The 27,066-nt window shown below is 41.0% G+C and overlaps 2 protein-coding genes across 4 annotated transcripts; one reads left to right on the plus strand and one right to left on the minus strand.

Annotated features, from left to right (window-relative positions):
* Positions 1–425: 425 nt before the first annotated feature.
* Positions 426–3,069, plus strand: LOC138407174 (uncharacterized). Of its 2 annotated transcripts, none has more exons than XM_069521808.1 (3): positions 426–1,252; positions 1,867–2,072; positions 2,294–3,069. In XM_069521808.1, exons 1-3 carry the CDS (start codon positions 620–622, stop codon positions 2,418–2,420), a joined length of 966 nt encoding a protein of 321 aa, XP_069377909.1. In that variant the 5' UTR covers positions 426–619; the 3' UTR covers positions 2,421–3,069. The 2 variants fall into 2 exon arrangements, with proteins under 2 accessions (XP_069377909.1, XP_069377910.1); XM_069521809.1 differs by having other exon boundaries at positions 480–1,252; positions 1,867–2,096; positions 2,294–2,434.
* Positions 2,461–27,035, minus strand: abca7 (ATP-binding cassette, sub-family A (ABC1), member 7). 2 transcript variants are annotated; one of them, XM_069521807.1, is made up of 50 exons: positions 26,903–27,035; positions 25,393–25,491; positions 25,098–25,191; positions 24,431–24,572; positions 24,044–24,168; positions 22,670–22,788; positions 22,375–22,572; positions 22,150–22,242; positions 21,407–21,644; positions 21,018–21,157; positions 20,214–20,330; positions 19,929–20,126; positions 19,628–19,833; positions 19,284–19,460; positions 18,795–19,017; positions 18,483–18,704; positions 18,133–18,337; positions 17,333–17,446; positions 16,382–16,553; positions 16,162–16,293; positions 15,883–16,022; positions 15,631–15,768; positions 14,828–15,069; positions 14,445–14,502; positions 14,053–14,255; positions 12,820–12,949; positions 12,691–12,714; positions 12,243–12,388; positions 11,904–12,028; positions 11,637–11,744; positions 10,940–11,132; positions 10,695–10,789; positions 10,257–10,289; positions 10,048–10,153; positions 9,884–9,958; positions 9,612–9,781; positions 9,267–9,444; positions 8,923–9,038; positions 8,501–8,645; positions 8,094–8,217; positions 7,675–7,804; positions 7,299–7,425; positions 7,090–7,152; positions 6,730–6,836; positions 6,382–6,523; positions 6,107–6,241; positions 5,490–5,593; positions 5,182–5,274; positions 4,509–4,758; positions 2,461–4,306 (listed from the first exon to the last, which is right to left on the minus strand). In XM_069521807.1, the coding sequence occupies exons 2-50, from the start codon at positions 25,456–25,458 to the stop codon at positions 3,812–3,814; spliced, it is 7,176 nt and encodes a 2,391-aa protein (XP_069377908.1). In that variant the 5' UTR covers positions 25,459–25,491; positions 26,903–27,035; the 3' UTR covers positions 2,461–3,811. The 2 variants fall into 2 exon arrangements, with proteins under 2 accessions (XP_069377908.1, XP_019954058.2); XM_020098499.2 differs by lacking the exon at positions 12,691–12,714.
* Between the last annotated feature and the right edge of the window lie 31 nt (positions 27,036–27,066).

The following is a 27,066-nucleotide window of genomic DNA, read 5'->3' on the forward strand; positions in this document are numbered from 1 at the left end:
ACTGCATGTTGCAGCTGAACACCCCTCACCTCACCCTCTCCTTCCAAACATGGAAAAGAACCTGTGGCAGCTTCAGTTGTCATAAAAACTCAAAAGGTGTTTAGTTTGTTCAGTCTGCACTAATGTAAAAAACATGGCGGCCTCCCTAGAGAGGACCCCCTCGATGTAAATATAAAGTATTTCAATATAAAGGATCTTTTCTGGGGTACAGAAAATAACAATTCATATAATTTAGATGAAACGAATGAGTGAAAACATCATGAGGATTATTCTACATTAAATTTCTGCCAATAGTTCAATTTCACCTAAATCTTACACACTGGACCTTTAAGCATTGATGTAAAATCTAAAATAACATCATCTAAAAAAATGTCCACTCGTGCACTCAGTGACTGGAGTTTGTGTGCATGTTACCATAACAGCCAGTTTAATAGGCTGCCACCTCTGATTGTTCTGAGCTTCTCTCACTGCTGCTGCACTGAAAAGGAGCCGAGGCGTTGCTGGCACTAAAACTAAATCCTGTTGAGTCTGAACAGTATTTTTAGAAGATCCTTTTTTTGGGAGATGATTGGACGACATCAGAGAAGATTCCCTGAGGTGGTTTCATCCAGATTCTGTGATGGGGAAAGAAATGAAAACAGTAAGACTGGAAAAGTACAAAGCAGACACACCTCCGATCATCGTGGGTGAAGTGAAGACATCACTTCCCAGGATGAGAGATGTGAAGTCTAAGGAGAGGATTAAGAAAGTTACCACATCAAACAAGGGCACGACTACATGTGAGACATCAGGGAATGTAATGAAGCTTTGTGTCAACTTAATGCCTGTTTTAGCTGCAGCCAGGGAGCTAGTAGATGAGGAGGAGGAGGAGGAGAAAGAGGAAGAAACCAGCTGCACAAGGGCAGAGGATCCAAAAACCAGCGATACACAAGATCCATCTATCACTAAATCAAAGCAACAAACATTCAACACAAGCGATTCTAACGCAGGATTAACCAGTGAGAGCAAACACTCTCTAAATCCTCTGTTTGTGCTGCCTCCTATAACTGAACCTGCACCAGCTCCTGAGTGTTGTGACCATCACAGGACCAAGAGGTTTCCCACACCTCTGCCTCCCATCGGTTCATCTGAGAAAACAACCACCAGCACCCCTCCGAGCTGCACAGGTGAAGCCTGTGGAGGTGACACAGCAGCTACAGGACAGGCGTCAGACAGCAGGCCCTGGATAGATAACGTCCTGCTCTCCAACAGTGTGAGTTAAACTACACCAAGTCAATTTTAAACCTGAGTGTTGATGGGTTTGCTCTGGGAAAAGTGTCACATTTTCTGATAAAGTGAGATTTATATGACTCTCTGCTGGCAGCCATGAGAATCTTGATCAACACTCAACATCAACAGGAAATGTTGAAGTCAAAGTTTTGCACAAGAGACATTTCTAAAGCCAGAAATTACAGCAACTTCCTGGAAAAAACATTGATTCACTGAAAGGGTTATATTATACAACAATACAGTAAAATACAAATGAAATGTCCTGTACTTTGAGTATTAAAACACATATTGAGGCATATTTCATTTTTCAATCTAAAAAAAGTCTAAAAGGTGATAAAATAGTACGATTAAAAAGGGTTACAGAGGTTAAAATGAAAAATTTGAAAGAATAAATACCACCAGCATCACTGTATTAGAAGTACATAAGCATTACTTTAACTTGAAAAAATATTTGTGTTTTTTTAAACACATTTAGTCACAAATGAAAATTTTACACAATAAAAGTAATAAAACAATAAAGAGATTAGAATAATCTAAAACAACAATTGAGTCCTTTCTGAGCAAAAAAACTTAGCAATGATTTGACTTTTTTCTCAGAGATCAGCTGAGTTTCGTCTTCCTGACATCTCCCTGTCCAGTCTGGAGGCTCTGCTGCAGACTGTCACGCAGAAACTGGCGAGGAAGAGGAGAGGATTGGGTGATGAAGAAGAACGATGCAGACGAGTCCAGTCTGATCACCTCCACACGACTGTTAGTGAACAATGTTTGAGAGAGAATACGGTCGGGCAGCAGATCGACGCAGGGTAAAACGCAGCCTATATCGTGGCGTACGACATGGTCGATTCTTTTTGACATTTTGTTTTTCATCAGTAACAGTTAAGATTTTGATGCATTCTCAACAGTTACTGAGGAATTATGCTACATGGACTAAAACCGTCCCCATTAAATGGTTATAAGCTGCTTTTACAGTGAACACTGAGCAGGAGACTTTATAATCAAATGTCATTTTTCTCTCTTTAAACAGTGGATCAGCATCAGAGACATCAGTGATTGGACACAGAGTGAACAGACAGAGGAGGCTCCCTCCTCAACCCACACTCATCCTCACTATGACGAAGAAAAACCTCCCCACTTACACCATGATGCAGTGAACTGGACTCACAACATACGACAGTGTTTTTAAAAAAACAATACAGGAAACAATATAGGTTTTATTTTCCTTCAAGACAAAACATTCACAACACAAGCATACCTGTTGTTTGTCTACACTAGTATATTCTCGCTATATAATGTACATCTTACAGTAGATAATCCTAAACTACAATTCAAGTAGAACTGTTCAAGCTTCATATGTTTAAAGTACATTTGGTTTGTAAAGACTTTCATTTCAAAATGAGGCAAACACCATTAAAAGTTTGCATAATTTCAGCCTTTTAAATACATTTTAACTTAATGGAACAGTTTGAATTTTGGAATGAAAGCCTTCAGATATACGTAATGTTTGTCTCATGCCGATACTGTTAAATAAATGTAACAGTGCAGTAACAACCTGCTTTAGACATTCAGTTTTCTTTTTTTTGATAGAAAAAAGTAAAATAAATTAAAACAACCTTAAAAAAAGGATTAAAAAATAACCGTTGACCAAAGGCATGTTGCTGTTGTGTCTGGTGTTTACAGCTCAGACTGAACGCTAATGTTAAGTCTTTGATTTATTAAACTTGATTCTTTTTTTTACTTTGGATCAATTGTTAAATAAATTTTTGAAAATATTGTAATATCTTATTAGAATTAATGAGGTTTCCCAACACTGTTACCTGATGACAATCACATGAAACAAATTAAAAAGAAATTGGACAAATGAAAACCTTGATTAACAAAACAATAACATTTGTATATTTTTTCATTAAATATCAAGAGTGAGCAGACAGCATCCCCTCCACATAAGCAATTCTGTATATTCTTCAGAAAGAATTTACAACCATGTAAATACCTTCTGGTATATAAAACAATCTTAATAATTACATTTACTTAAGCTTCTGTTTGAGTGTCTGCAGCATTTTTATCTTTTTTAAAGTGCATTCTCAAAAATAAAGGTCAGATTGTAAGAGGTATTAAGACGAAGCCCTGAGGAACGCCATTGGTTTTTTTGAACCTTGCATAATATTCATTCAGGATCAAAATATTTTAAATACTTTGGACTGATGAGACTGACACAGAAAGAGAAGACACAGTGTAAGATTCATGAGCCTGAAGAAAGAGTGTAAAGCCACTGATCTGTTAACGGGAGAACAAGGCACCAAAGCCATTATTAGGAAACAATAACTTTTGGTTCTGTCAGGAGGCCGAAGATACATTTAAATAAACTGAGTCACTTTCACCGATTGAAGACCGTTCAGTTCCGTTCCGTTCAGTTCAGTTCAGTTGTCTTTTGTTGCAGACCCAGATTGCTGCCAACACTGAAAAACATTCAAATGAACATAATGTTTTTTGTCTATAGTTGGTCCTTTCAAACTGCCTCCTCTGCTCGTGTTAACCAGTAACTTCACACCTCACTGTCCTGTGAGTTGCTGCCCACTATAAAAAGTGCAGATGGATCTTTACTGGAGCTCTGTACTCTATGTTTGGACTTTCTGGATTTACTGGATTGCTCCTTAACTCCATTGTTGCTGCTGTCTGATCCACTGCTGCCCCTGCGGCTCGTCTGAGGCATCTCCTGGTCCTTCTCCACAGGCTGAGGTAATGTGGTCATTGCCATACTGTTGCTTTTTTCTCCGTTAGATTTGTCTTCTTTAGATTTACTCTTGCTGGATTTGGCTTTTTTGGATTTTCCCTCCTTCGGTTTGCTGTCAGATGATATCGTCTGTGGCTGTGGGGTCTTGCTTTGCTGAGGGGGTGTGACTGGTGGGTGCGGTTGGATGGTGGATGGATTTATCCTGGAGGGCAGTACAGTCAGGTTGGTTTGTACTGTCCCGTTGCTGATGACCACATCTGTGAGGCCATCATCATCAGTTTGCTCTTTGGCAAAGTTGACAAATACCTACAGCAATGAACCAGAGTTAGTATTTTAATGAATTCATTATGGAAGTTCATATTAGTACGTGTGAGTGAGTGAGGATTCATTTTGGAGGGTCAGGGTGATGATGTGAGATTACTGATACTCTTTAGTTAGTTCACTGTTCATCTGTATATAATCCAAACTGCTAAATACAAATATGGAGTAGTTGCATCATCACGCTCACCTGGTCCAGTGTGGTCTGTGAAACAGAGAAGTCCGAGATGCCCAGCTCCTCGTAGTTGTTGGCCAACACGTCGAACACACGGGCCAGGCAGCAGGCGTGTGAGGGCAGCTGGTACTGCAGCACGTTGTGGTGACGCTCCTTAAGCTCGATGTTGGGGAAATAGCTTTTCATGTAGCTGCTGACGGGACACGAGTCTGGGCTGGATTTAGTATCTGCTAGACGAAGAATGATGGTGTAGCCATCGCCGAACCTGATGGATGGGACACGAAAAAACGGTTCCGGTTTGAAATTAGGATCTAGATGAGGTGTCATTCTGTGAATGTATTATAATATTGTAGTTTGAGATGGAGATAAACAGTGCAAGGGTCCGTTTATACTCTCTTAGGCAATTCTGTTAATTTCAGAACTGTTAAGACCCTGACCACTGCAGTCATCTCATGACCATAAAGCTCATCAAGTGACTTAGTCAGCTGCTTCGCTGTGACATCAAACTCCACAGAAATAAAACACAGAGAGGGTCCTTCACAGATCGGTTCACCGCAATGAGAGTTCAACTGTTAATTCAGTAAATGATACATAAGAGCGGTGACAGAATGTCGGGGCGGAATGCTTTGGGTTTAGATGTTAATCTGTGGCACTGGTTATTATTGACGTTACGCAGACACGTGTTTACCTGTTCTTCAGGTGCTGAACTGATCCCAGACACTGGAACCGGCCATTGACCATGATGGCCATTCTGGTGCAGAGAGCCTCACATTCCTCCATACTGACATAAAGACACAGGAGTAAACACATTAAATTTACACTGCGAGTCGATCTTCAGCAATAACTGATTTTATTTAACACCACTCGATGTCTCCGTCTTTTCAGAGCTCCAATGATTAAATAAGAATTTGTGGGTCCTCTTCCATTACTGCCTAGTGTTAGATTATCATCCTCTTTTAATGGGTACATGATAACTTATCTTACATCTCCTCCTACCTGTGGGAGGTGAGAACTACAGCTCTTCCCTCTTTGGTGACGCTGAGGATGCAGTTCCACAAAAATCGTTTGGCTTTTGGGTCCATACCAGTGGTGGGCTCATCCTGACATGAATTACAAAAATAAAAGCATGAGGGAAACAGATGATGTCTCTGATGACTACGTCTCTGATGATGGCTGTTTGTATTATGGGATAGCAAGATCCTGATCCCTCATTGTACTACCATGTCCATGTTGTTTTATGTTTTAAGTCTTATGTGTTGTACCTCTTGCTTAAAACACAAATTGCCTTTTGGGGACAAATAAAGTTGAAAGTTAAAGATGGTAAAATGTATGTAAAAAAACAAAACAAAGTTTAATGGCGGTCTACAAAGAGGCATGCTTGTGTTTTTTGTTATGATTACATGTGATACGTAGAGTTTTTTGTAATTTTTCATGGTTCAACATGGTTTTTATTGTTATTATGGATAAATTGGATTATCACCGAAAAGGCGATTATGCCATCGCATAATTTCTCATATTTTAATTCAGTAGGTAATATGATGATATGTTGACAGTAAATATTTCAGTCTCGATCATTGCTCTCCAGCTCCTTAGTGAACGAATTTGATCCTCACCAGGAATATAACAGGTGGAGCTCCAATAAGGGAGATGGCAGTGGAGAGTTTCCTCTTGTTGCCCCCGCTGTAGCCTCCAGCCTCTCGTTCAGCGTACTGCGTCAGCCCCAGCTTCTTCACGCCCCACTGCGCCACCTCCAGGACAAAAGAGATCACGTCACTGTGACATCCTGCAGCTGTATTAACTCCACCAGAACTACACTGGACATGTAGGAATTTGCAACATCCTATTGCAATATATCCGGTGCAATGCTGGATATGAGCTGTTCCTTTACCCTGGTGACAGAGTCCTCCTGAACCCCCCGCAGACGGGCGTACAGCTCCAGATGTTCCCGACCTGTCAGCAGGTCGCTGATGGCGTCAAACTGTGGACAGTAACCCATCAGCTGGTGGACCTGCTCCATCTCTGTCAGCACACTGAGAGCCACATAAACATACAGTTTATCACTTTAAATTCTAATACTGATGATTTCACTAACTACTTATAATATGACTGCTGCTGCAATTTCTTTCTTTACTACTCTCATGACTTCCAAGTAAATCCTGACAAACAGAAAGGTTCACAGTATAACCACATTTTCTTATCCATGTATTTGAGGGACTATTCATGTTTACACTTGTACCTGTAATGGCTGAGGGAAGCCTCTCCATAGGTGATGGGTGTGTCTCCAGTCAGCATGCGAAATGTTGACGTCTTCCCTGCTCCGTTCACCCCCAGCAGCCCGAAACACTGGAGGACAAAAACAACAAACACAACAACACAAAAGGAAGTCAAGACAAGGATGAGATCCATCAGCATAATCAGCAATAAACACTCTGATATCATCTCTTTAGGCTTTAGTACTTTATCAATATAAGTGTGATAACTATTAATGATTTTAGACAATGACTGTATCTGCAGTAGGTGATTCGGATAAAAGTTAGACACTGTCTCTGTTTTCAGTTTAATCATGACTGCTGCATGTGGTGTGAAAATGTCTCACCTCTCCCCGTGGAATCCCAAGGCAGAGACGATCAACCGCTGGCTTCCTGCCCGCTTTGTAAACCTGAAAAACACAATGAACAATGCTGTGATGAAAATTGATATTATCTTGTTCATAGGGGAATTTACAAACGAAGGCAGAAACTTCCTTGTTAGAAACAGAACTCAAATAAGAAGAATACATTGAGACTTTGGGCAAGATGGTTGTACCTTGCTCAGGTCTGTCATGGTGAGGATGTCTAACTGGGCTCTGCCACTTTTGACCCTCTCTCTTTCCCTGGCGACGTCCTCATCTTCTGGACCCAAAGGAGGCATCTCAGGCTCAGTCCACCACGGCCTGAACAGAGATAAAAGCACAGAGAATCTGATTTACATATATTTTTCACTAAAGTGGAATGACCTAGCTATGCGATGTGGGTTATGTTCCTGCAGAAAACACATTCACAGCTCCACACCTCCACAATTAGTTCATGTTTCAGTCAGAATGACGATAAGCTTAAACCAAGTAAACATTTCTGAGGAAGTTAAAGGTTTGATCCAACAGCAACCAGAAGAGGTCTCTATGGAAAAGTCATTTTAATCCTACCTGAAGTGTATGAAAAACTTGTATTGCAGCAGTATGGTGAAAATGAAGAAGATAACACCTTGAGCTGCCATCGCAAACAAGTTCTTCCCAATAAAATCCCAGTGCAGTGGATCTAGTGTCGGTCTGCTGCCTGGAGAAGGAAGAAACACACAAAAACATTCTGTATATTAAGTCCTGTGAGTTTGACTGCAAGTGATGAAAATACTGCACACAGAGTCCAATAATATAATATGCAATTTAAAGTAGAATACAACAATCCCGACAAAGTTACAGAACAAGGTACAACATGTATTTTAATGATATCTAACGACCAGGTTGGTATGTTTCTGATGAAAGAGTACACAGAAACTAGCTGGTACATATATGTGGAGGTACAAATGTATAGAGCAGGAACAAAACCCTCCTCCCTGGCTTCATACCCAGTCTCTGGAAGGCGTCTGCCATGGCCTGATTTTTGGCCATGTCGATGAGACCTCGTCCCAGACAGAAATGAGGAAAGATGAGGAAGACTTTCTTTAGGATCCTATTCACCTCATTCAGATGCTGGAACAAAATGTCGAATAGTCAAAGGAACACAATGTTAATAACATTATGAGATTACAAGATTTTAGGCTTTTCGGTCTCACTTTTAAGTTCAACAATTAATTTGGGAAATTCTCAAATCATACAAAGTTTAGTGAGATTTAATTCAAGCTTTAAATGATGGAGACTTAGCCTTATTTCTTTTTTCCATATGATTGTGATGTAGCTGACAGAATAAAGCTCTTATTAGCTCGTGTTGTATCACATACGATCCCCTCTTTGTCCTGACAGTCACAGTTTATACCTCGTCTACAAACAGCTCCAGGACGAAGGTGGCGATGCTGCCGTTGATTCCAATGAACAGGTTGATGGAAGTCAGAACCACATAAGCTGTGCTTGGAACGCTGAACACAAAGGATGCTGGGTACATGAGAGGAGTAATGGACCACCTAAAAAAGATATTATGCAGTAAGTACAGAGAGAGCCACACTTTTGTTATAGACCATGATCCAAGTGGAAAATTACACATCATTAAATCTTAGTAATACGGAGGTCGTCTGATCTTTTATAATTTGATACAGGTGTTTATTTCATTATATAAATCCTATATCTATAGGGATCATTTAAATATTACAACTGCAAACATGTTTGTCTTTGTAGTTATGATTGATGATTTTGAGAGAGCAACACTATGGAATGAAGTCAGTGGATTCTGCTTTAACGTACCCATAAAAGAGGAGCAGCAGGACGAGAGCCGGCAGGTTTGTCTCAGAAACGTATGACTGCTGCTGGAAAGCGATGAAGATCAGCACCACCATGGTGGCTGGAACAGTGTAGTTCAGCTGAAAATGAACATTTCATTAGAGGGAGTCATTCTCCTATAGTATGAGCACTAAAATAATGGTACATTACATCAGTGACTATTATTTTCCAGAGACAATCATATAAACCAGATCATATTTTGAATGTAAGACCTCAACTCTGCAAAGTGAAATAATTTATATTATGGATTATATAAATGAATAAATCTCACAATATGACAAATGTGACACTTTCTCGTGAGTACTGACCATGTCCCAGGTGAAGTTGGCGAGCCAGTAGAGGATTGGTTTGACTCCGCTGACAAACTGAAGGTGTTTGGCTTTGCTGACTCGCTCCTCAATCAGAAAAAGGACAAAACTGGCCGGCACAAAGGACATGGCGAAGATAACGCAGATAGAAACCAGAACGTCCACTGATGTAGTCATCCTGAAGGAGTGACACACAACATACAAACAGACCTAAATCAATCCAATCCAGACATTCACTTAATAGATTATTGGCAAATTTTATGTAACTGCCGAAGGTTTATAAATGCTATAAATAAACCACAGGGGGCTGTATAACATCTACCACCATTAATCTGAATATCTTACATGGCCATTTCTGTGAGTTGCTCTTTGGTGAGGTTGAGCGGGTGGTTGTATGCAGTGATGCCGTGTCTAGCCCTCTCTGGACCTGGTGGTAGACTCGCTCTCAGCAGACCATTGTTCATAACGTTAACAAATGACACCATGGCATGCCAGCCTTTGTTATTGAACCACACCTAAGTACAACAAAGAGAAACAAGTATTTATATCAGATTTTTTCTTTAAAGACTCACAGAAGGAAATGAAGAGAAAAGATGAACATACAGACACACATTTACCTTGACATTGTTTTGACTGTTCAGTCCTCCGAGAATATCCGGCAGCCGGTTCAGAAGATTATTCAATGAACTGTTCTGTGATAAACCGACACAAACATTGTAAAACATGAGAAGAATCAGTAAGACAGCAGGATTTATTGAACAAGCCCGAGACCTCACTTTACCTGTGGAACTCTGTACCGAGTCCTGATTGCCATGACTGAGTCCTGGACATGATGGACCTGAGGTAAAATCTCGGTGGCGCCGCCCCCGAGGGAGAAGCCTCCATATCTGCAAAGCAGGAACTAAGTGTTTTTTTTCTTTTCAGTCCTTTAGAAAAGTACTTTGATACTGGAGATAATTTGCTTGATGGTGTTTTATTCCTGCAGCTTACCTGAATTCATTCACCCACTTCTTGGTTTTCAGGCTTTAAGTGAAACAGTGGAAAAGAGTAAATGTAAGAGGAAGATTTTCACAGGAAAAACGAGTAATGCAGGGCTGAAATCTCTCTCTCTCTCTCTTACGTTTATAGTTGAACTGTAAAATATCAAACCTCAATTAGGGTTTGATAAAGAACATCTTAAGAATTATTGCCATTTTTTAAAATACAGGAATATATCAGCCAATTTATTGGTATCGGAAATGTTTGACATCCTAATATGGATATCGCATCAGGCCCTAAACATCGATCAGTCGGACTCAAATAATTTCCTGAATAAAATGTTTTGACACGTTGACCAATAATCACAACTAAAAACATAGCTTGAGAAGAAAAATAATGAAAGGCCTGTAAATGAAATTCAGTGTTATTGTATTATCGTTAATGAAGTACCTTTTCTTGAGGATCTGAGAGTAGGTTTTCACCAGATAATCAGAGATATTATAAGTTGTTAGATTTTGGAGGATGTCTCCAGTCAGCCTCCGAATCTGAAAAATCACAAATCAAAAGATGTCAATTGAAAGTCGAAATGTTACAAGACTCAAGGAGATGTTGGCTTTGTTTTGGATTCAAATGATCACTGAACAAACATCCAACATTTCATCAACACTGCTTTCTGTCCTGATGTGAAATCTGACCTGTGGTGGTGGCAGTCCACCAGCACCCTGCGGACAGTCGGGAAGCATCCGTCGAATGTCCTCTGTGCTGCACTGACATTCAGGGGAGGGTCTGTCTCTGCTCCAGTTTCCTCTGTTGAACATCTGCCAAGTGGAGTAAGACACCTGTGGTCGCATGAACAGACCATCCCGCTCACCTTCACACTGACCACTCCTGCAGGGAGAACAGGGAGTCAACACAGTGTTTTCTTTTGTTTTAAACATGGAAATACAGTCTGACTTTCTGAAATTAAAAATAAAGTAATATTTAAAAGCATACAGATTCATTCAAACCCAGACATTTGGACAGGCAGAGATAATTTTACAGATAATGTTCATTTAAACACCAGATTACTTAATACCTCCAATACCCCTCTACAATATACATTAGTTAAACCTGAAATCAATGGACATGCCAGTTTCTTCTGAAGACCATGTACCTGTAACTTCTTAAATTGTTTCACATGAATCGGTCTAATATAGGTGTACTTACTGTTTGTGATCTATGATGTCATAGCTGATGTTGTCATCCAAGCTGGAGACAACTTTGTACTTCTGTGCGATAAAGCTGTTTTTATTTATCTATTTATTAATAATCTATTGTCTCAGAACCTTTATGACAGTCTCGACCTCAAGTGATGTCAGTGAGATATACTTGTGTTTACAGAGATTCTCTTACGTGCTGTTGTGCTCTTCCTCTGTCTCCATGCACTTTGTACCAAACCCCGGCTGGTCCAGTAGAGCTTCCAGTAAGTTCTCCATGGCTGGGTTCCCAGGGGCGTCGTTGCTGTAAGTACCAAACCAGAGGTGACGAAATAACAAGCGACTGAGTGAAGACAGCGACCAGAAATACTGTTAGTAGCTGGTTACCTCTGAGTAGAGTAAACTCATCCACAAAATCTTTTCTGTGCTGAAAAAGATACTGAATATTTGGGTGGAGGCCAACCTGAAGAAGGTGTACTGTTGCCCGTACATCCACGGCTGCAGCTGCAGGTTGGGGTACTTCCCAAACGGAGGTACAATTAGGCTGAAGAGAAGGGCAACCAGGACAAACACGGCAGGGAGAACAATCTGAAACAGGAAGAAAAGATTGACTTTACTACATAAAATCAATGTTTCTCTAGTGATGACTGAGGACTGATAGCTAATTCCCCTTCTGGAACATGTGAAGTCAACAATTTATTTTGTCAAAAGACTTAACAGTTGCTTCATCATCTAATTTAAGGGAATATCGCATGTTTTCATTATGGAAACACTATAGAGTTTGGCTGGTGTTTGCCATCACCTGAGCGAAGAGGCCTCTGCGGCTCCTCCGAGCGTAAAGCCAGCGTTTGACAAAGAGAGCCCTCATCTGCTGCCACGTCAGCCACCAGCCGGTCATGGGGACCCCACCTCGGCCGTCTCCGCTCAGCAGGTCTGTCTCCTGGGATTCTGTAAACAGGAGAGACAAGATGAGATCTGACTCTAATATACTGGGATGAAAAATACATAGACTACTGTCAGTGTCATCAACCTTTGATTTGATGATGACAGAGAAAAAACGTGACATGACAACTGAGTTACATTTTATTTTTGTGTTTCTATTTAATTATCTTTCATCAAAGGGCAGTCATGTACCACAGTGTCACTACTACTAGAAAGACAAGGGTTCAGTGTGTGGAGGCTTAATCAGGCAGTGTCCACAGCTACAGACACTTACGGCTAATACGTTTTGGTTTTCTGATGATGTGTACCTTGCTTACGAAGCCTTTTCCTTCCTGGCAGCAGCATGAAAACAAACAATTGGAAACATGTTCTGACTGTACATAGAAACACTGTGTGGTATGAACACACATCTAGTGTGTCAGAGTGTTAGTGAATACCTGTCTCTGGTTCTTCAGCACATTGTCGCTCCACTCTTTGTCCTGCTGGTGGCCGTCGACCGTGGGAAGGTTCATCCTGCAGCTCAGATTCAGCTTTCAAGTCTGTTTCCTCCGCCACTCGCAGGAAAATCTGGAAAAGAACACAACTGCTTTATCAACACAAAAAAAAGAGAAGTTCAACTCTTAGGTTTATGACAAAATGGTAAATCTCCAAGGTCTCATTTAAACATGAAACTCTTCTCTGTAGCAGCCCTGAAATAACACTGAATTTAATTCACCGAATTCAGCTTTAAATTCAAGTTGACGTATTGATTCAACTTGTCAATGTTTAAGATACGGTTACATTTCTTGCGTTTGTTAAAGAGACACCCTGGAATTTGTCTTTATGTTCTAAAGGTTGAAGATGTCATCAGCAGATGGCAGTAAAAGAACACCAAATGGTTAGAGGTCAGAGGACCAGAGAGCGAGTACGTTATTCACAGGGAAAACTTATCAGGCTCCAGAGGTCCACTATCAGAGCTAATCTGATGCTAGAGTTAAGCCCATTAAGACCATGGCTGCTCCACAAATATCCAGCCTCCCTGATAAGACCTGGCTGAGCTCATGTAAATCACACCAGTGAGACGCTGCCTCACTAATGTGAGACGTCATTTACAGACACTTTACACACATAAAGCCAGGTGAGATTAGTGGGAGAATGTTTTCAGGTCTGCACCAGAAATATTATATAGAAACCTGATTTTTTTTCAGGCAGACTGATTTAAATGGTCTGTATGGTACTACTTTTGTAGTCTTGATGACCACTCAAAGCACTTTTTCACCCTTCACACACACATTTATACAGGGCAGCACTTTTTCTATGAGAAAGGCACAGTCGTCAGGGGCATCATGGGGTTCAGTGTCTTCAGTATCGACTTCTCTTCCTGAGCCACAGCCACCCCTCTTTTGAATAAAGTGAGGAAATAGACATGTGTGAGCCCCCTGCATAACCAGGAAGTTGTGACAGTGGAAATTCTGGAGGATGGATCATTTCTCATGTTAAACTGATCTTTGAGGTATAGTAAGCTTGCTCCATATAGCTGTGCAGCTACATGCATAACAACAGGAGAAGAACTCTTAAGACCATTTGAATTCAATATGTTTTCTTTTTAGTAGGAATGTATGCTAAAGGCTTAGAAGGTTTCTGACCAGGAGATATTTATTCATCCATCAATGTAGATGTAAATGTTTTACCTCCTCCAGTGAGCTGTCTGAGAGGCCGTAGCTGCTGATGCCCAGCTCAGTGAGCCTCTGATCCAGGTCGGACAGAAAAATGGCCAGGGTACTGTTCTTTGCAGCTTCCTGCGGCAGGTTGATCACGACCTCACGTCCTGACTCCTCCACCAGCCTCGCACCCGGGATGTGGTGCTGTGCCAAGGCGAGCAACGCTGCCAGGTCTGCCATGATGATGATGATGATGATGATGATGAGAGAGGAATAACATGAGTTCTTCATGATCCCTACGGTATTTAATCATTAATAACAAACTGGTGCTTTCAGAGAGTCTAAGTGCACCACACTGCACTTAATAACAATCATTTTGCACCACCTAAGTTCAGAGACTATAACAGCTGTTAAACACTCACATGAGTTGTTCTCTTCACTTCCAAGCCCAGTGTCTTCACTCAGTGATGATTCACTGTCCTGAAACAGTTGCAGTAGGACAAACATTGTGTAAGATGATCTACACCAGGCAAAACACTTTCACTCCTGCAGTGTTGTTTTAAAAACTGTTTCTTTGTATCATAGTTTTCCTTTTTAAGGACAAACAGCTAATTTGAACATTTAATGGGTGATGTTGGACCACATGTATCGAATGTGAGCAAAACACGACCGATGTCACAGTCAGGGATCAATCAAACTCTACTTTAAGGTAAAATGTTGCATAGTGCTAATTTAAGTGAAACAAAATCAAATCTTGGCACATTTAACTTCTCACAGATATTTAAAATAAGAAAATAAACCAAACCTTGAGAGGAGGCAGCTTGTTGGTGCTGATGCTGGTACTGGTGCAGATACTGGTGGTGCTGGGAGTGCTGGTGTTGAGTCCTTCCCTCTTCACCACAGTGAGGTAATAACCAGATCCCAGCTGGGATTTCAGGAACAGCGGTGAGCCGCAGCAGGAGAGCTTCCCCTGGGAGATGATGGCGATCCGGTCACCCAACAGCTCTGCCTCATCCATGTAGTGAGTGGACAAGATTATGGTCCGGTCTTAATGGAGAAAACAGCAGAGAAATATCTTCACTCGGTCTTTAAATTTGTGTGCTGTCTCGTATGTTTTGCTTGACATCGCTGATGTTTTTTGAGGCAGATGAACTGTTTAATTGTAAATAATTGCATGCATAGCTTTCAGATTGGTTCGTCAGCACTAATGATAACTGGTGAAAGGAATGAAAGGACTCATTCAAAACTATAAGAAGCTTAGTTTGAGAAACTGTAGCACAAAAAATACTAGAACTTGAGTCTTTCCAAAGGTTTCTAACCGGACAAAGCTGGTCAGTTTTATTCCTCCCATTCAAGTAAAATGTGTTCACCCAACACAGGCCAGCATTACATTCCATATACAGCAGCTGTTCCTCACTATTTGCTTTTCTTCTCCTCATTAATGATTTGGTGTCACTTACATGCAGTAGCTTGTTGATTCCACACTAAAATGCATAATTTGTGCAGAAGGCACAATTAACCATCTTTCAACCTTCAAAAATTATCTCAGGACATCTTATCCTGACCCTCAACCGCCACCACAGTTGATATAAGCCCTTAGTTCCACACCTTTGCGATATTTGAGCAACAGATCCCAGATCCCTCTGCGGGAGTAAGGATCAACTCCAGCTGTAGGTTCATCCAAAACAACCACCTTAGACCCCCCTACAAACGCTATGGCCACAGACAGCTTCCTCTGCATGCCACCTGACACAAACACAGAGGGACACAGAGAAAAATAGGTTTTCATCAATAAAAAGTTGATTAACACCTTTATATTAATATAGTTCGATATGTCAAAAGTTAAACTAGTGATTTTACCAGAGAGGTTTTTGGTCTGTTCATGTCGTTTGTGCAGCAGGCCAACATTGTCCAACAGAGTGTCCAGCTCTGCATTCACCTCTGCTTCAGACAAACCCTTCAGACATCCATAAAACCACACGTGCTCCTCCACTGTTAATCTGAATGAGAGAGAAAGACAAAGAGACAGAGAGAGAAGCAGATTAAATATGAAAATCTGTCAAAATCTATCTATTACAAATTATTTTGAAAAAGACTGAGTTTGTTTCTAGATACAGAAAAAGGAGACCTGAATCTTACATGTCAAACAGGACATTGTGTTGTGGACAAACTCCCAGCATCCTTCGGATGATGTCCATGTCGTGGCGAATGTCCATCCCCTTGATGTAGACAGTCCCAGAAGTTGGTGGGAACAGGCCCGTCAGAACGGATCTAACGTGTAAAAAAAAGTTTAAAGAAAAATACCTTCCACATTAGATTAAATCAATATCATCATTTTTCGGTTCTCAGCTGAACTCACATGGTGGTGGTCTTGCCAGCTCCGTTGTGGCCGAGGAACGAGGTGATCTGTCCCTCATAGAACTTCAGGTTGAGGTGGTTTACGGCCAGTTTGGCTCCCTTCTTGTAGATTTTCACCAGGTTTCTGATGCTCACGCCCAGGATCAAGTTACTAGGCTCTGCTTCAATGTGATCTGATGACAGACACACAATTCTTATACTTTGAAGAGACAACTGATGTAATCCATCATTGACGTGGACGATGTTCCTAAAAAAAAAAATCATATCATGACCCTTTTCAATTCACGATCACTATTTACAATGTGAATTGGGATCTTTCCTCCCAATTTTGAAATATACTGTCGAGAATATAAAGACTCAAATCACCCAATGGACTTTTCCATTTAAAACAAAATACTGCATAAAGACACAGCTTTGAATGGCACCATATCTTTAGCTAGATAGGTATTCATCAACTCTGACACCTTTGATCAAAACGGATACAAAATTAGCTCTGTCGAGATATGAGAATCTGGTCATGTGACACAACCCTACAGGAAAGAACTCCATAACGAAAGGGTTTATGGGTAGCAAAAAAATCACACTCAACTGGACCAACTGCTCATGTTCTGCTTCAGTCTTAATGTCATCTTAAACATTGCAGATAACAGGCTTAATGTCTCGGCTCATTCACTTTTTATTATTAGTTAACTTGCTTAAGATTATGAAACTACCAGTCAGGTCTTTTAATTGTTATGCAAAGCAGAGAAGATGTTGGACAGAACCCCGACCTGCCACCAAAATCTGTAACCAATCAACAAACGAATCGGTCATGTGACTGTGTGTACAAACTAGATGCTGATCAGACAAAGCCAACTTTGTGTGATTTAACCTTTGGATGACAATGAAAGAAAAGCAGAAAACCTGAAGAGAACAGCAGTGCTGCTGTGCAGCAACATCTGGAGTCACGTACCTTCATCCTGCTCCGTGGGTGCCGGTGGAATCGGCATGCCTGCCTCCAGGGGAACTCCTCCCCAGTAGTTGAGATGGAAGATGAAATACCAAGGCCTTGGGATCCCATATTCACCTGGTTAGAAAAAAACCCCCCAAAAAACATATTTTCAAATCCGGGTTCAAATGATGGACAGGACAGTTTAATCAGAGACTGAATTTGTTTTTTACTGACTTTTTAACAAAAAAAAATTAATGAAAAAAAAAAAAAAAAAGAGTTACAATTAATTTAATTAATTAATCTTTCTTTTTAAATAAGGGGAAATAATAGCATTGTACTTGTGTCTTTTTATATTCTGAAGACTAACTAATTCTTAAATTTTACAGTGCTACTCCACCTCAAAATCACTGATGCTCACCGTTCACTTAGAATGTGAGTGATTTACTTAACTGTTTGAACCTTTCTCCTTTACAGAGAAGGAGAACTGGTTGGCTGGCATTCATGGTTTCATAACATTAACTCCGAGACTGGAAATAAATGGTACACCATGTCAGATATCCAGTTCCGCATGTGTACATGGGCAACTGGACTTGTGTCTCTTGAAAGTCCAGTTTCCAATATCAACATATAACAACTCTTAAAGATACCATGACCTGCATGACTGAGAATCTTCCACACAAATATAGTTCAAGAAAGATTATGCCTGAGAAAGAACCAGTATGGACAAAATGTTGTCCTTACTCTGTGCAATAAAATGTTCAAGAACTCAACATTTTTTTCCTTGTCAGATAAAGTTCCAATGAAAGTGAATGTAGTCATACCAGGAAACACGGCTTCGATGTACCAGGCTGCAATGGCGTAGATGAAGGCGTCCACGTAAAGCATGATGATAGAGATAGTGAAGCTGTAGGCGTCGCCTTCCACAGGGCTGGAGCGCAGGTTGTACCACTGGATGCCCACACCTTGCTCCTCGTACTGAGAGAAATACTCACAGCCGAAACCAAACGCCACAGGAGAGAGAAAACTCTGAGGAAAGGAGAACAGACCATCTTTAATCTAGGAGACACTTGTTGAGACAATACTCAGAACAAAAGCTTCAGACATTATATTTCTTTCCCTCAGCTTTTGGACACAATAAAACTTTGATTGTACCCATATTTATTTGACTTACAGCGAGGATTCTGTGTGTAGTGTTGAGATGGTCTCTCCAGGCAACACACAGTACATAAGGCAGGTAAAGGCTAAAGTATATGAGCCCCCCACAGGCAGCAGCCAGGTTGGCTTTGGAGAAGAAGGTACTAATGAGAAAACACTGCATGATGGTGGCAGTGGCAAATGCCATGAGGAAGAAAAAGACAACAGATGGGTCGCTGTATGGCAAGATGTCCCCGAACTGGAAAGAAATAAGACAAGAGGGCATTTAGCATTAATATGTATTATCTGTTTTTTAATATGTTTGCTGCAGGGTGAGTGGTCATCTCGCCTTGAGCATAGCAATAAGAAGCGCTGCAGAAACCAGGAAAGGAACCACGCTGCTGATGAACCAGCTGAGCCACAGCGTTCCTGTTCCTAGACCCATAATCCTCATGGTTTCCTTCAGCCTCGCCTCCTTCTCGTACACCACACCTTTGATGATCATGGCGACCGAGTAGATCCAGGCCAAAGTCATGAAGAGTGGAAGGGAGCGGTTCAACACTCGGAGAAAACTGAGGAAATTCAGGATAAAACTGAGAATTCACAATCTAAATTTCTTCCAAATGCAAAAATAATGGTGCTGTGAAAGCTTTAAGAAGCACATTTAGTCTTTTTGATTAATCTTAAATTATTACAATACTTGTTATGATTTGAATATACGCTAACTTAATAAAACCCAAACAGACCCTGAAACAGACTTAAAGAACAACTGGGATTAAGTCAGGGATCCAGATGGGAGATTGTGGATGCACTTGACTGTTCCCGATATACGACTTACACATCATCCACATAGCAGGGGTAGGGCATCTGCTGGATGTAGATGCCCGTAGTCTGTTTAACTCCAGTCAGGACACGACTCACAGCTTGCTCCACCAGGTCCTGGACGTACACGAAGCCGCCCCATATGTAGCGCATGTCACTGAATGGGTCAGCTGCTGGGCCAGGATCCCAAAACCTGATGAAAAAAAAAGAAGAGAGAAGCAGGTAATCAATGATGAACAAAATACGTCACTATAATCTAAGTTTCTCTGTAAAAAGTTCACAATTATTGAGGGCAAAACCACAACACTATTACTCCTTTAATGTGAGCAGGATAAGAGCATTTGGGTGTTTTCTCACTACCTGTCCTTCATCTTGTTGGTCCGAGTCACATCATCAATATCCATTCGGATCTTGTAGGTGACATGAGGCGGCAGCTCAGCAGACGTAGAGTTGGGCAGCAGGAAAACTACACCCGCCCAAAACTGCCTGTCCTCCAGCAGCTCAAGAGCTCTGTCAATCAAGTGACCCTCACTTTCCAACCCCTCCAGTTTGTTCAGAGAGAAACACTGCAGCAGCGGAAAAAAGCATACGACTACTTCAGCATTCATTGCCTGTTTCAAAAGCAGCACGGAAATAAAAAAATAAAAAACAGAGAAAGAACCTCAGTGACTTGTGCGAGAGTGGTGATGGTGTGGCTGATGTCATTGTAGATGTCCAGCCAGGTCAGGGGTGCTCCAGGATTCCTAGGGGCGTCTGGTGAAGGTGTGGCCAGGAATCGAGAGATCCGCGAGGCCGTCCAGGAAGTATTTTCCAAACGCAGGTTGACCAGGACTGCAACCTCTGGCCGCCTCAACAAATCCTGCACACAGATAAATTATACAAGACAATGTTTTTTAGTCAAGTATCTGACAACAGATTCATCCCGACAGTGGTTGGTGAGTCAGACCTGCAGCAGTTGAATCTGAACGCTGCTCTCCATGTATCTCTTGACTTGAGGTCCCACCTCCATCCAGGCTTCGTTCAGCTGCTGGAGGATCTGCAGGTCCTCAAACGTTTTGTTCACCTATAGCAGACACAACTTGTAGTTATTCTTCAGGGATTCATTCACCTCATGATGCTTTAAGATGTCTTACAAGAAGAATATGGCAGAAAACATTCATAAATTGTAAAGAAATTCTTTGATTTTTCCAAGAAAAACCTCATTGGCTTCACATTTGACATGTGTAAATGGCCCAAGGTAGTCCAGTGTCAAATGTGGATTTGGACATGCGATATGTTCAATATTAATAAAGTTTGAATAAACAGGCACCTGCGCTCTGTAGCTGCAGCAGCTGGGACTCAACAACTACAAAGTGGCATTGTCTAGAGTCTGGGGAGAACCAAAGCTGGCCACTTTTACAGTTTCAGAAAGAAAGCTGAAACCAGCATCACCACAGGCCAAACTAACAGCCCATTACACACAGGTATGTTTACAAAGAGCAATGCACTTTAAATGGTAATGACACATGCTTTGGATACGTAAAATGACAGCAGTGAAAAATGTCTTCTCCTTAATCAGTTCCTGTCTATTTAGCAGACAAACATTTGCACAAAGGTGGTCATCAATCTTGCTGGGTGTTTTGTCGCCTGCAGACGAAAATATGTTTGTCAAACAGGTAAGGTGACAATCATTAACCTGTTAAAAACTTAACCTGTTGAAAAATGACAATCCTTGTCCCCTAACTACCTCTCTAAAACCTTGATGTTGTACCTCTTTCATGACTTGTTTTATAGCAGGTGTGTCTGGTGTGTACAGCAGTTTTCCAATAAAGAGAGGTTTGATTCCTCGCCACACAATGCGAGACAGAGGGTTGGACTCCAGACCGTGGATCAAACTTTTACAGAAAGGAGCTGCAGGGCAGGAAAGAAGAGACCGAGGGGGACAAATGTTGAATGAACAATCCAGGTTAAACAATATAAACAGTGCACACAGAACAGCAGGAAATTAACTGAGAAGCTCTGTGCAAATCATCTCAGCTCCAACACTTGCCAGATTTTGTGTTACACAGCAATTTATTAAATCTAAAACTGTTCTAAAATCAAATTTAAAATCAGTCATATTGCATAACATCCAAAACTCTAAACTGCAAAACCTCTTACTGGTGTTGTTGTCACGGTCCAGGTCGGTAACCTCAGTGCCGTTTTTGCCTAAGAAGGACTTGATGTCATTGTCTTCATACCAGTTGAGTGAAGGGATGCGTTCACCGCCGACCTCAGGGTGACCGCACATGATCCTCGAGAAGGCTCGGAAACTCTCTCTGGGCAGCGCTGTGCGATTTTCCGGTGACAGAAGACGAAGCGCTGCACTCATCTCCGCAAAACTGGAGAGGGAGGAAAACTGAGAGAAAACAGAACGAGGAATATGTTGGGAGGAACAGAAAGGCGATGAAACTTGCAATGACATAATTTCAACACCTGGTGTGTTTCCATAGGGATTAACTGAAACTTTCTGACCCTGTTACTCATTTCAATGTGTTTTTCTAAATGTAATAGTATTGATATTATCGACTTAGGCAGCATAGGTGCAGAGGAAAATCTGCACGAAGCACAACATTAAACTATTAAACCCTCAACAGAGGATTCTGATATCATATATGAACAATAACCAACCTTTGATCTTTTATCTTTGATATTATGACAAATCCACATTATTCAGTATATAGCATATTAATTCAGCCACAACATAAAAATCAGAGACCACTAAAAAATAACAAAGATGCAGCAATGGTCTCAATTGTTTAAAAAGACTTATGTGCAAGACAAAACATTCGGTCCAGTCTTGAGTCCATTAAATGATTGAAATACAGAAAAGATATAGATTTCAGTTCAGATATATGTCTTACGTCATCCATGAGGACAGCCATCTCCTGGGAAACTGAGGTGACTGCCTGACTGATGTCCCTGAGGTCTGCAGCGTTGGCCATCAGACGGTTTCTCTGACAGGATGGAGACACAGAAAGTTTTATTGCTGGCATCCTCATCAGATATGTAAGGGAATCAGTGTCACAGCAAACAGACAGAAAACTGTAACTGAATTCATTGAATCTAACTTGTCCACTGATTCTTACTGTGAAGAACTTGGTGAAGTCAAGCTGAGAGAGAAAAATGTGCTCGGCCTCTTGCAGGACGTCAGCGGGAAGGTCACACAGCTGAGTCTGAAGATTATTCATAGCAGCTTCTCCTCCATCCACCGTCAGGAACTGTCTCAACATGCTCGCATTACACACCAAGTCCTTTAGCTGCATTTGAGCTCCAGCCACTGTAATCTGAAAGGGATCAAATTAATTCCAAACATTCACTTCTAAAGGGCTTGTGAGAAATAAAACCCATAAAACTTCTGCTTGCCTTTAATTAATTTTTTACCTGAAAGTTAAGACGAGCCTTCATTAGCTGGTCCACGGTCACAGGGGACAGAGTGGTGTTGGTCAGGAGGAAGGTGGAAAGAGTCTCATTGGCTCTCATGTAATTTTCTACTGTTTCGACTGCAGAGGAAACAGAGACATTAAAATCAATGACAGAATATATCCACAAGCTGTTGGCAGATCCAAGCTCTATGAGGCACTAATAGACATTTTAGTTCATTCAGGTAACACATAACATCCAATACTTATGTTCCTCTCATTTAGAATTTCATATCTTTGTCTGAAATAAAATTGTAATGCAGGAGTGATACTACTAAAATGCTGCATTACTTTTGTTGATCAGTCCTCAAGCAGAAACCACACCATCTTTTTCAAAAACCTGTTTTGATCTGGTTCCAGTAATGTGCTTTCATTAAAAATTCATAACATTAAAATCCACTCAGCTCTAGAGACAGAAATAATACTGCTGAGATTATTGATAATTGCATTTTCCTCATTTATGACAATGCCTTTCATCCTGCCTTCTAGTTCACTATCTAAGTGCTGTTTTTTGCAACAAAATGGAAATTTGAGGGCTCAAACAGGCAAATTATATTTATTCTGACATTAAAATCCTCCATTAGGTTGATAATGGGGGACTTGTTGCAGAAAAAAAACTGAAGAACCTGCATTCATTCATCTGATTGTTTGTCTGGGGTAGTTGTGTAATCTAATCTGCCGACAGTGAAGAGAAGCTGAACAGACTCCCTGTGCTGCGTTCACAACAGGCCCCACTCAGCCAGTCACTCAACACCTGTTTAAAGCCACTGATGGCTTTACTGTAACCCTGACTGTCACTGTAACCAATCAGTCCTGCTCAGATAAGTCTGGGAACAGAGCTGGATCAGAAGCAAATCCTGGAAACATTTCAGTGCTTTCTAACCTCCAACCCTTGATCGTCCACTGTAGTTTAATCACTTAAGATGTTTGTGCATCTGCAAAATTAAGCAATTTCAACACCAAAATATGAAACTTGCAAAACATGCATTTATATGTACCAGTATAACAGTTCTGCTACATGACAAAGAAACCTCCAGTGCCTTCATTGATGTATTCACTAACTGAAACACTACGGTCCTCTCGTCTCCCTGTTCTCGAACACACAATGACCTTGTTTACATCTTCACTAGCAGAAGCCAAGGATGTATCAGATTTCCCAATGTGCATAATTTATTCAGATTCCTGGAAAGCAATATTAAAGGTAAACAATGACATCATACTCTTGTCCGTAGTGTTTTGCCATACTACAACTTTCTGACCAACATTGCCCACTCATGAGGTATTATTTTCTGAGTAAAGTGCATATGAAAAGTAAACAAGAAATAAGCTGTGGTACTTGGCCAAGCTCCAGGTCTCGCTCCCAGCCTCAGGACGCTCTCCATCAGATCCTGAAAGCCTGAGAAGCTCTGGTTTCCACCGTAGGACAGAATAGCGTGGGCGTCCACAAAGAGACGAGACAGTCTGTGGGAGCAGTGGACAAAAATGTGTCATTACTAGAACAAACACAACAGTTAAGCTTTACATAACTGCTGCAGACTTTATTCAGTTAACCGGCAAACACAAAGTGGATGGTGACTTATTAATAACTATTTATAATACAATTATTAGTTTCTTTGTCTTTCAATATCATGGATTACTGCATTAATAATTAATCATCTTCCTGGGAACTCCAGGAATCCTCACACCTGTCCATTCTTTCTTTGAAAATCTCTTGTCTACCTACATTGAGTTGTCAAAGTTGCCAAATTGTCCCGGGGTCTCCCCTGGTGTCGGGCTTTGGAAGCAGGGATTGTTGATGTTGCAGACGATACCCTGAATCCAGGGCAAGGTGCCTGCTGAAGGCAGGGCTTTGTTTGGGAAATGACCTAGAAAGAAAATCAAACACAAATAGTTCAGCAGAGGATGATTAGCCTTAAAACAAAACAATGAAAACACTGTAACTCAATCTACGGGCATCTGACTACTAGTAAGCCTATGTTATCTTTCTGAATGAATTCTTTTTTGTTTTTGCATAACTGATAATAATCTAAGGATTCCCATTCGGGTCGGAGCTGGCTTTACAAGACTGATCCGAAGTAGAGAAAAACAGGGAGAGGAAAAAGTGTTCTTACTTTGTTTCCCCTCCTTTACTTGGAATACATCATTACTATGTCATGGTATATCACGTTATAAAAGTAAAGTTCTAACCGAGCCTATAAGGACATTTTTATACAAATGAAAAACTTCAAAAATCAGGTCAAGAACTTCAGAGCTTAGGAAAACAAATGTGCGTGTCTGGCAGAGGCATCACTCAGAGGGACTTAATCCTCTTTAGCTGATTGGTAAAGGGACAGTTTTTGACCTGTGTGGGAGTATGTGTGAAAAGACAAGTATTACATCATATCACTCACATTGCTTCTGTTTGTAAGGAGGGTGTGATTGGCGAACAGAGATGAGGATGACAAAAAGGAAGAGCGGCCAGAGGAGCTCGATGATCAGCTGGACCTACATGAGGAGAAAGATAGGAGCTGTTAATGGGCAATTAAATACTTACTAATGATACTAAGAGCAGCAGGACTGTCACCTGGAGTGTCCTACACAAATAAAACTTCAGACAGGGCAGGTATAGCTGTGTCTCATTTATTAGTTTTTTCTTACAGATTAAAAAATCTACTCTTTTTTTCTCTATGAAGTGAATAACGGAACCTTGTTCCTCCTGCGGTATGTGATGTTCTTCCAGAGCAGGAGGAAGAGCTGTCTGAAAAACCCCATGGCTCTGGACAGCTACCTGAGCATGATGTGATCCTGGAAAACACAAAATGTGGTATATTTTATACCATATTATACAAACAATATAAACATACTGTAACATGATTGCACAGAGATGATAATGGGGCTGCGAAGATATAAAAATAAGTATTTCACAATTAGCTAAACCCAAGTGAGTTTATTGTGTAGTCCCAGTGTTACTTGGTATACTGTATACTTGGTACAGGACTGGTTGTACTTTTCTTTTTCTTCTGATTAAAATGAATCTAATATTAGTGACGACTGTAGTGAACTGCACCTGACCTTTCTCCTGCAAAAGATAAAACTGAGGCTGAGTACAGCTGAGCTCAATCTTTAGCTGAATAGATACATTTGTATAACTTTTCCATATTAGAGAAAGTGAACCCCCCTATGTGCGGCAGATCAAATGGGTTGATGTTGTATTTATTGTGAGAGAGGGTTGTTTTCCGTGCCCGCTGTGATCTGCTGAAGGCGGACAATCCCCTGCTTTATCCTGAAATCCTCCTGATCCTAACAGCTTACCTGTGCACCTCTGAGACACTCACTTTTGCTCTGTGAATGTGAACGCCTGATGGCATCTTCCTTGTGTTTGTGCTGAAGTAAATAGTCTCAGGATCCAGATAATGATTTGTGCCAGGTTGCAATGAATGATCAGGCTAATTCCCCTCCATCTGAGACACTGTGTAGCCTCAGGTAGTTTTCTGCCTTCATCTGTATAAATTTCAACACTTTGCAGATGTCTGTGACTAAGTGTTGCCACGTGTTTGTAACGTCTGTATTTTCATTTTTTTCAATCTATTTTGTCTATGCTAATTAATTTCATTCAAATATTTCTCTATTCTGAGGCTTTTGTGAAGGTTTAAAGTAGGAAAATATGGGATATTATTGCAATGGGATATATTTGTCAGCCGATGTAGTTAGTTTAACTTAGCATCTAGAGAAGGGCAATAAACCAACATCTACATAAAACTTTTCATCAATAGCAACGTAACAAAAGTCCAATATATCGACAAATTGTGCATATAACACACAATTTAAATAGAAAATAAAATAGAAAAATAAATAATAATGAATAAAAACTATATTTGTGATGTCCAACCATAGAAACGACCCATTCAAACAAAATGTAAAGTAAATGCATAACATATATATGTATACATATATATATATATATATATCACTAATCCACCAATATCGCTGCTTCACTTCAATATCACCTTTTACAAAAGAGTGGAATAAAACAAGTGAACCACGCGGGGAAGAGGAACAAGCTAACACCCAGCGTTAGCGTCGCATCAGCACACAGCTTCCTGCCTCTGGCGTGTTGCAGACCGGGGCTGTTCCTGAGGAAGCGGGGCCTCTTTTAAATAAGATGAATAAACCGTGATGAAGCGCGGAGCCTCGTGAGACTGTGGTGAATCATTACCTTGGTGTCTGACCGGCGGTAAACCTCCTCCTCTCAGCGGGGACGACACGTAAACAGCCGCTCGCTCGTCACTGACTCCGTCGGGTCGTGACAGCAGGTGGAAGCTGAGGCAAGGCCCGCCCGCTTCGCACGCTGATTGGCTACGGTGCATTCCAGGGGCGGGG

Source organism: Paralichthys olivaceus, chromosome 3 (genome assembly GCF_024713975.1).
Source record: "Paralichthys olivaceus isolate ysfri-2021 chromosome 3, ASM2471397v2, whole genome shotgun sequence".
NCBI lineage: Eukaryota > Metazoa > Chordata > Actinopteri > Pleuronectiformes > Paralichthyidae > Paralichthys > Paralichthys olivaceus.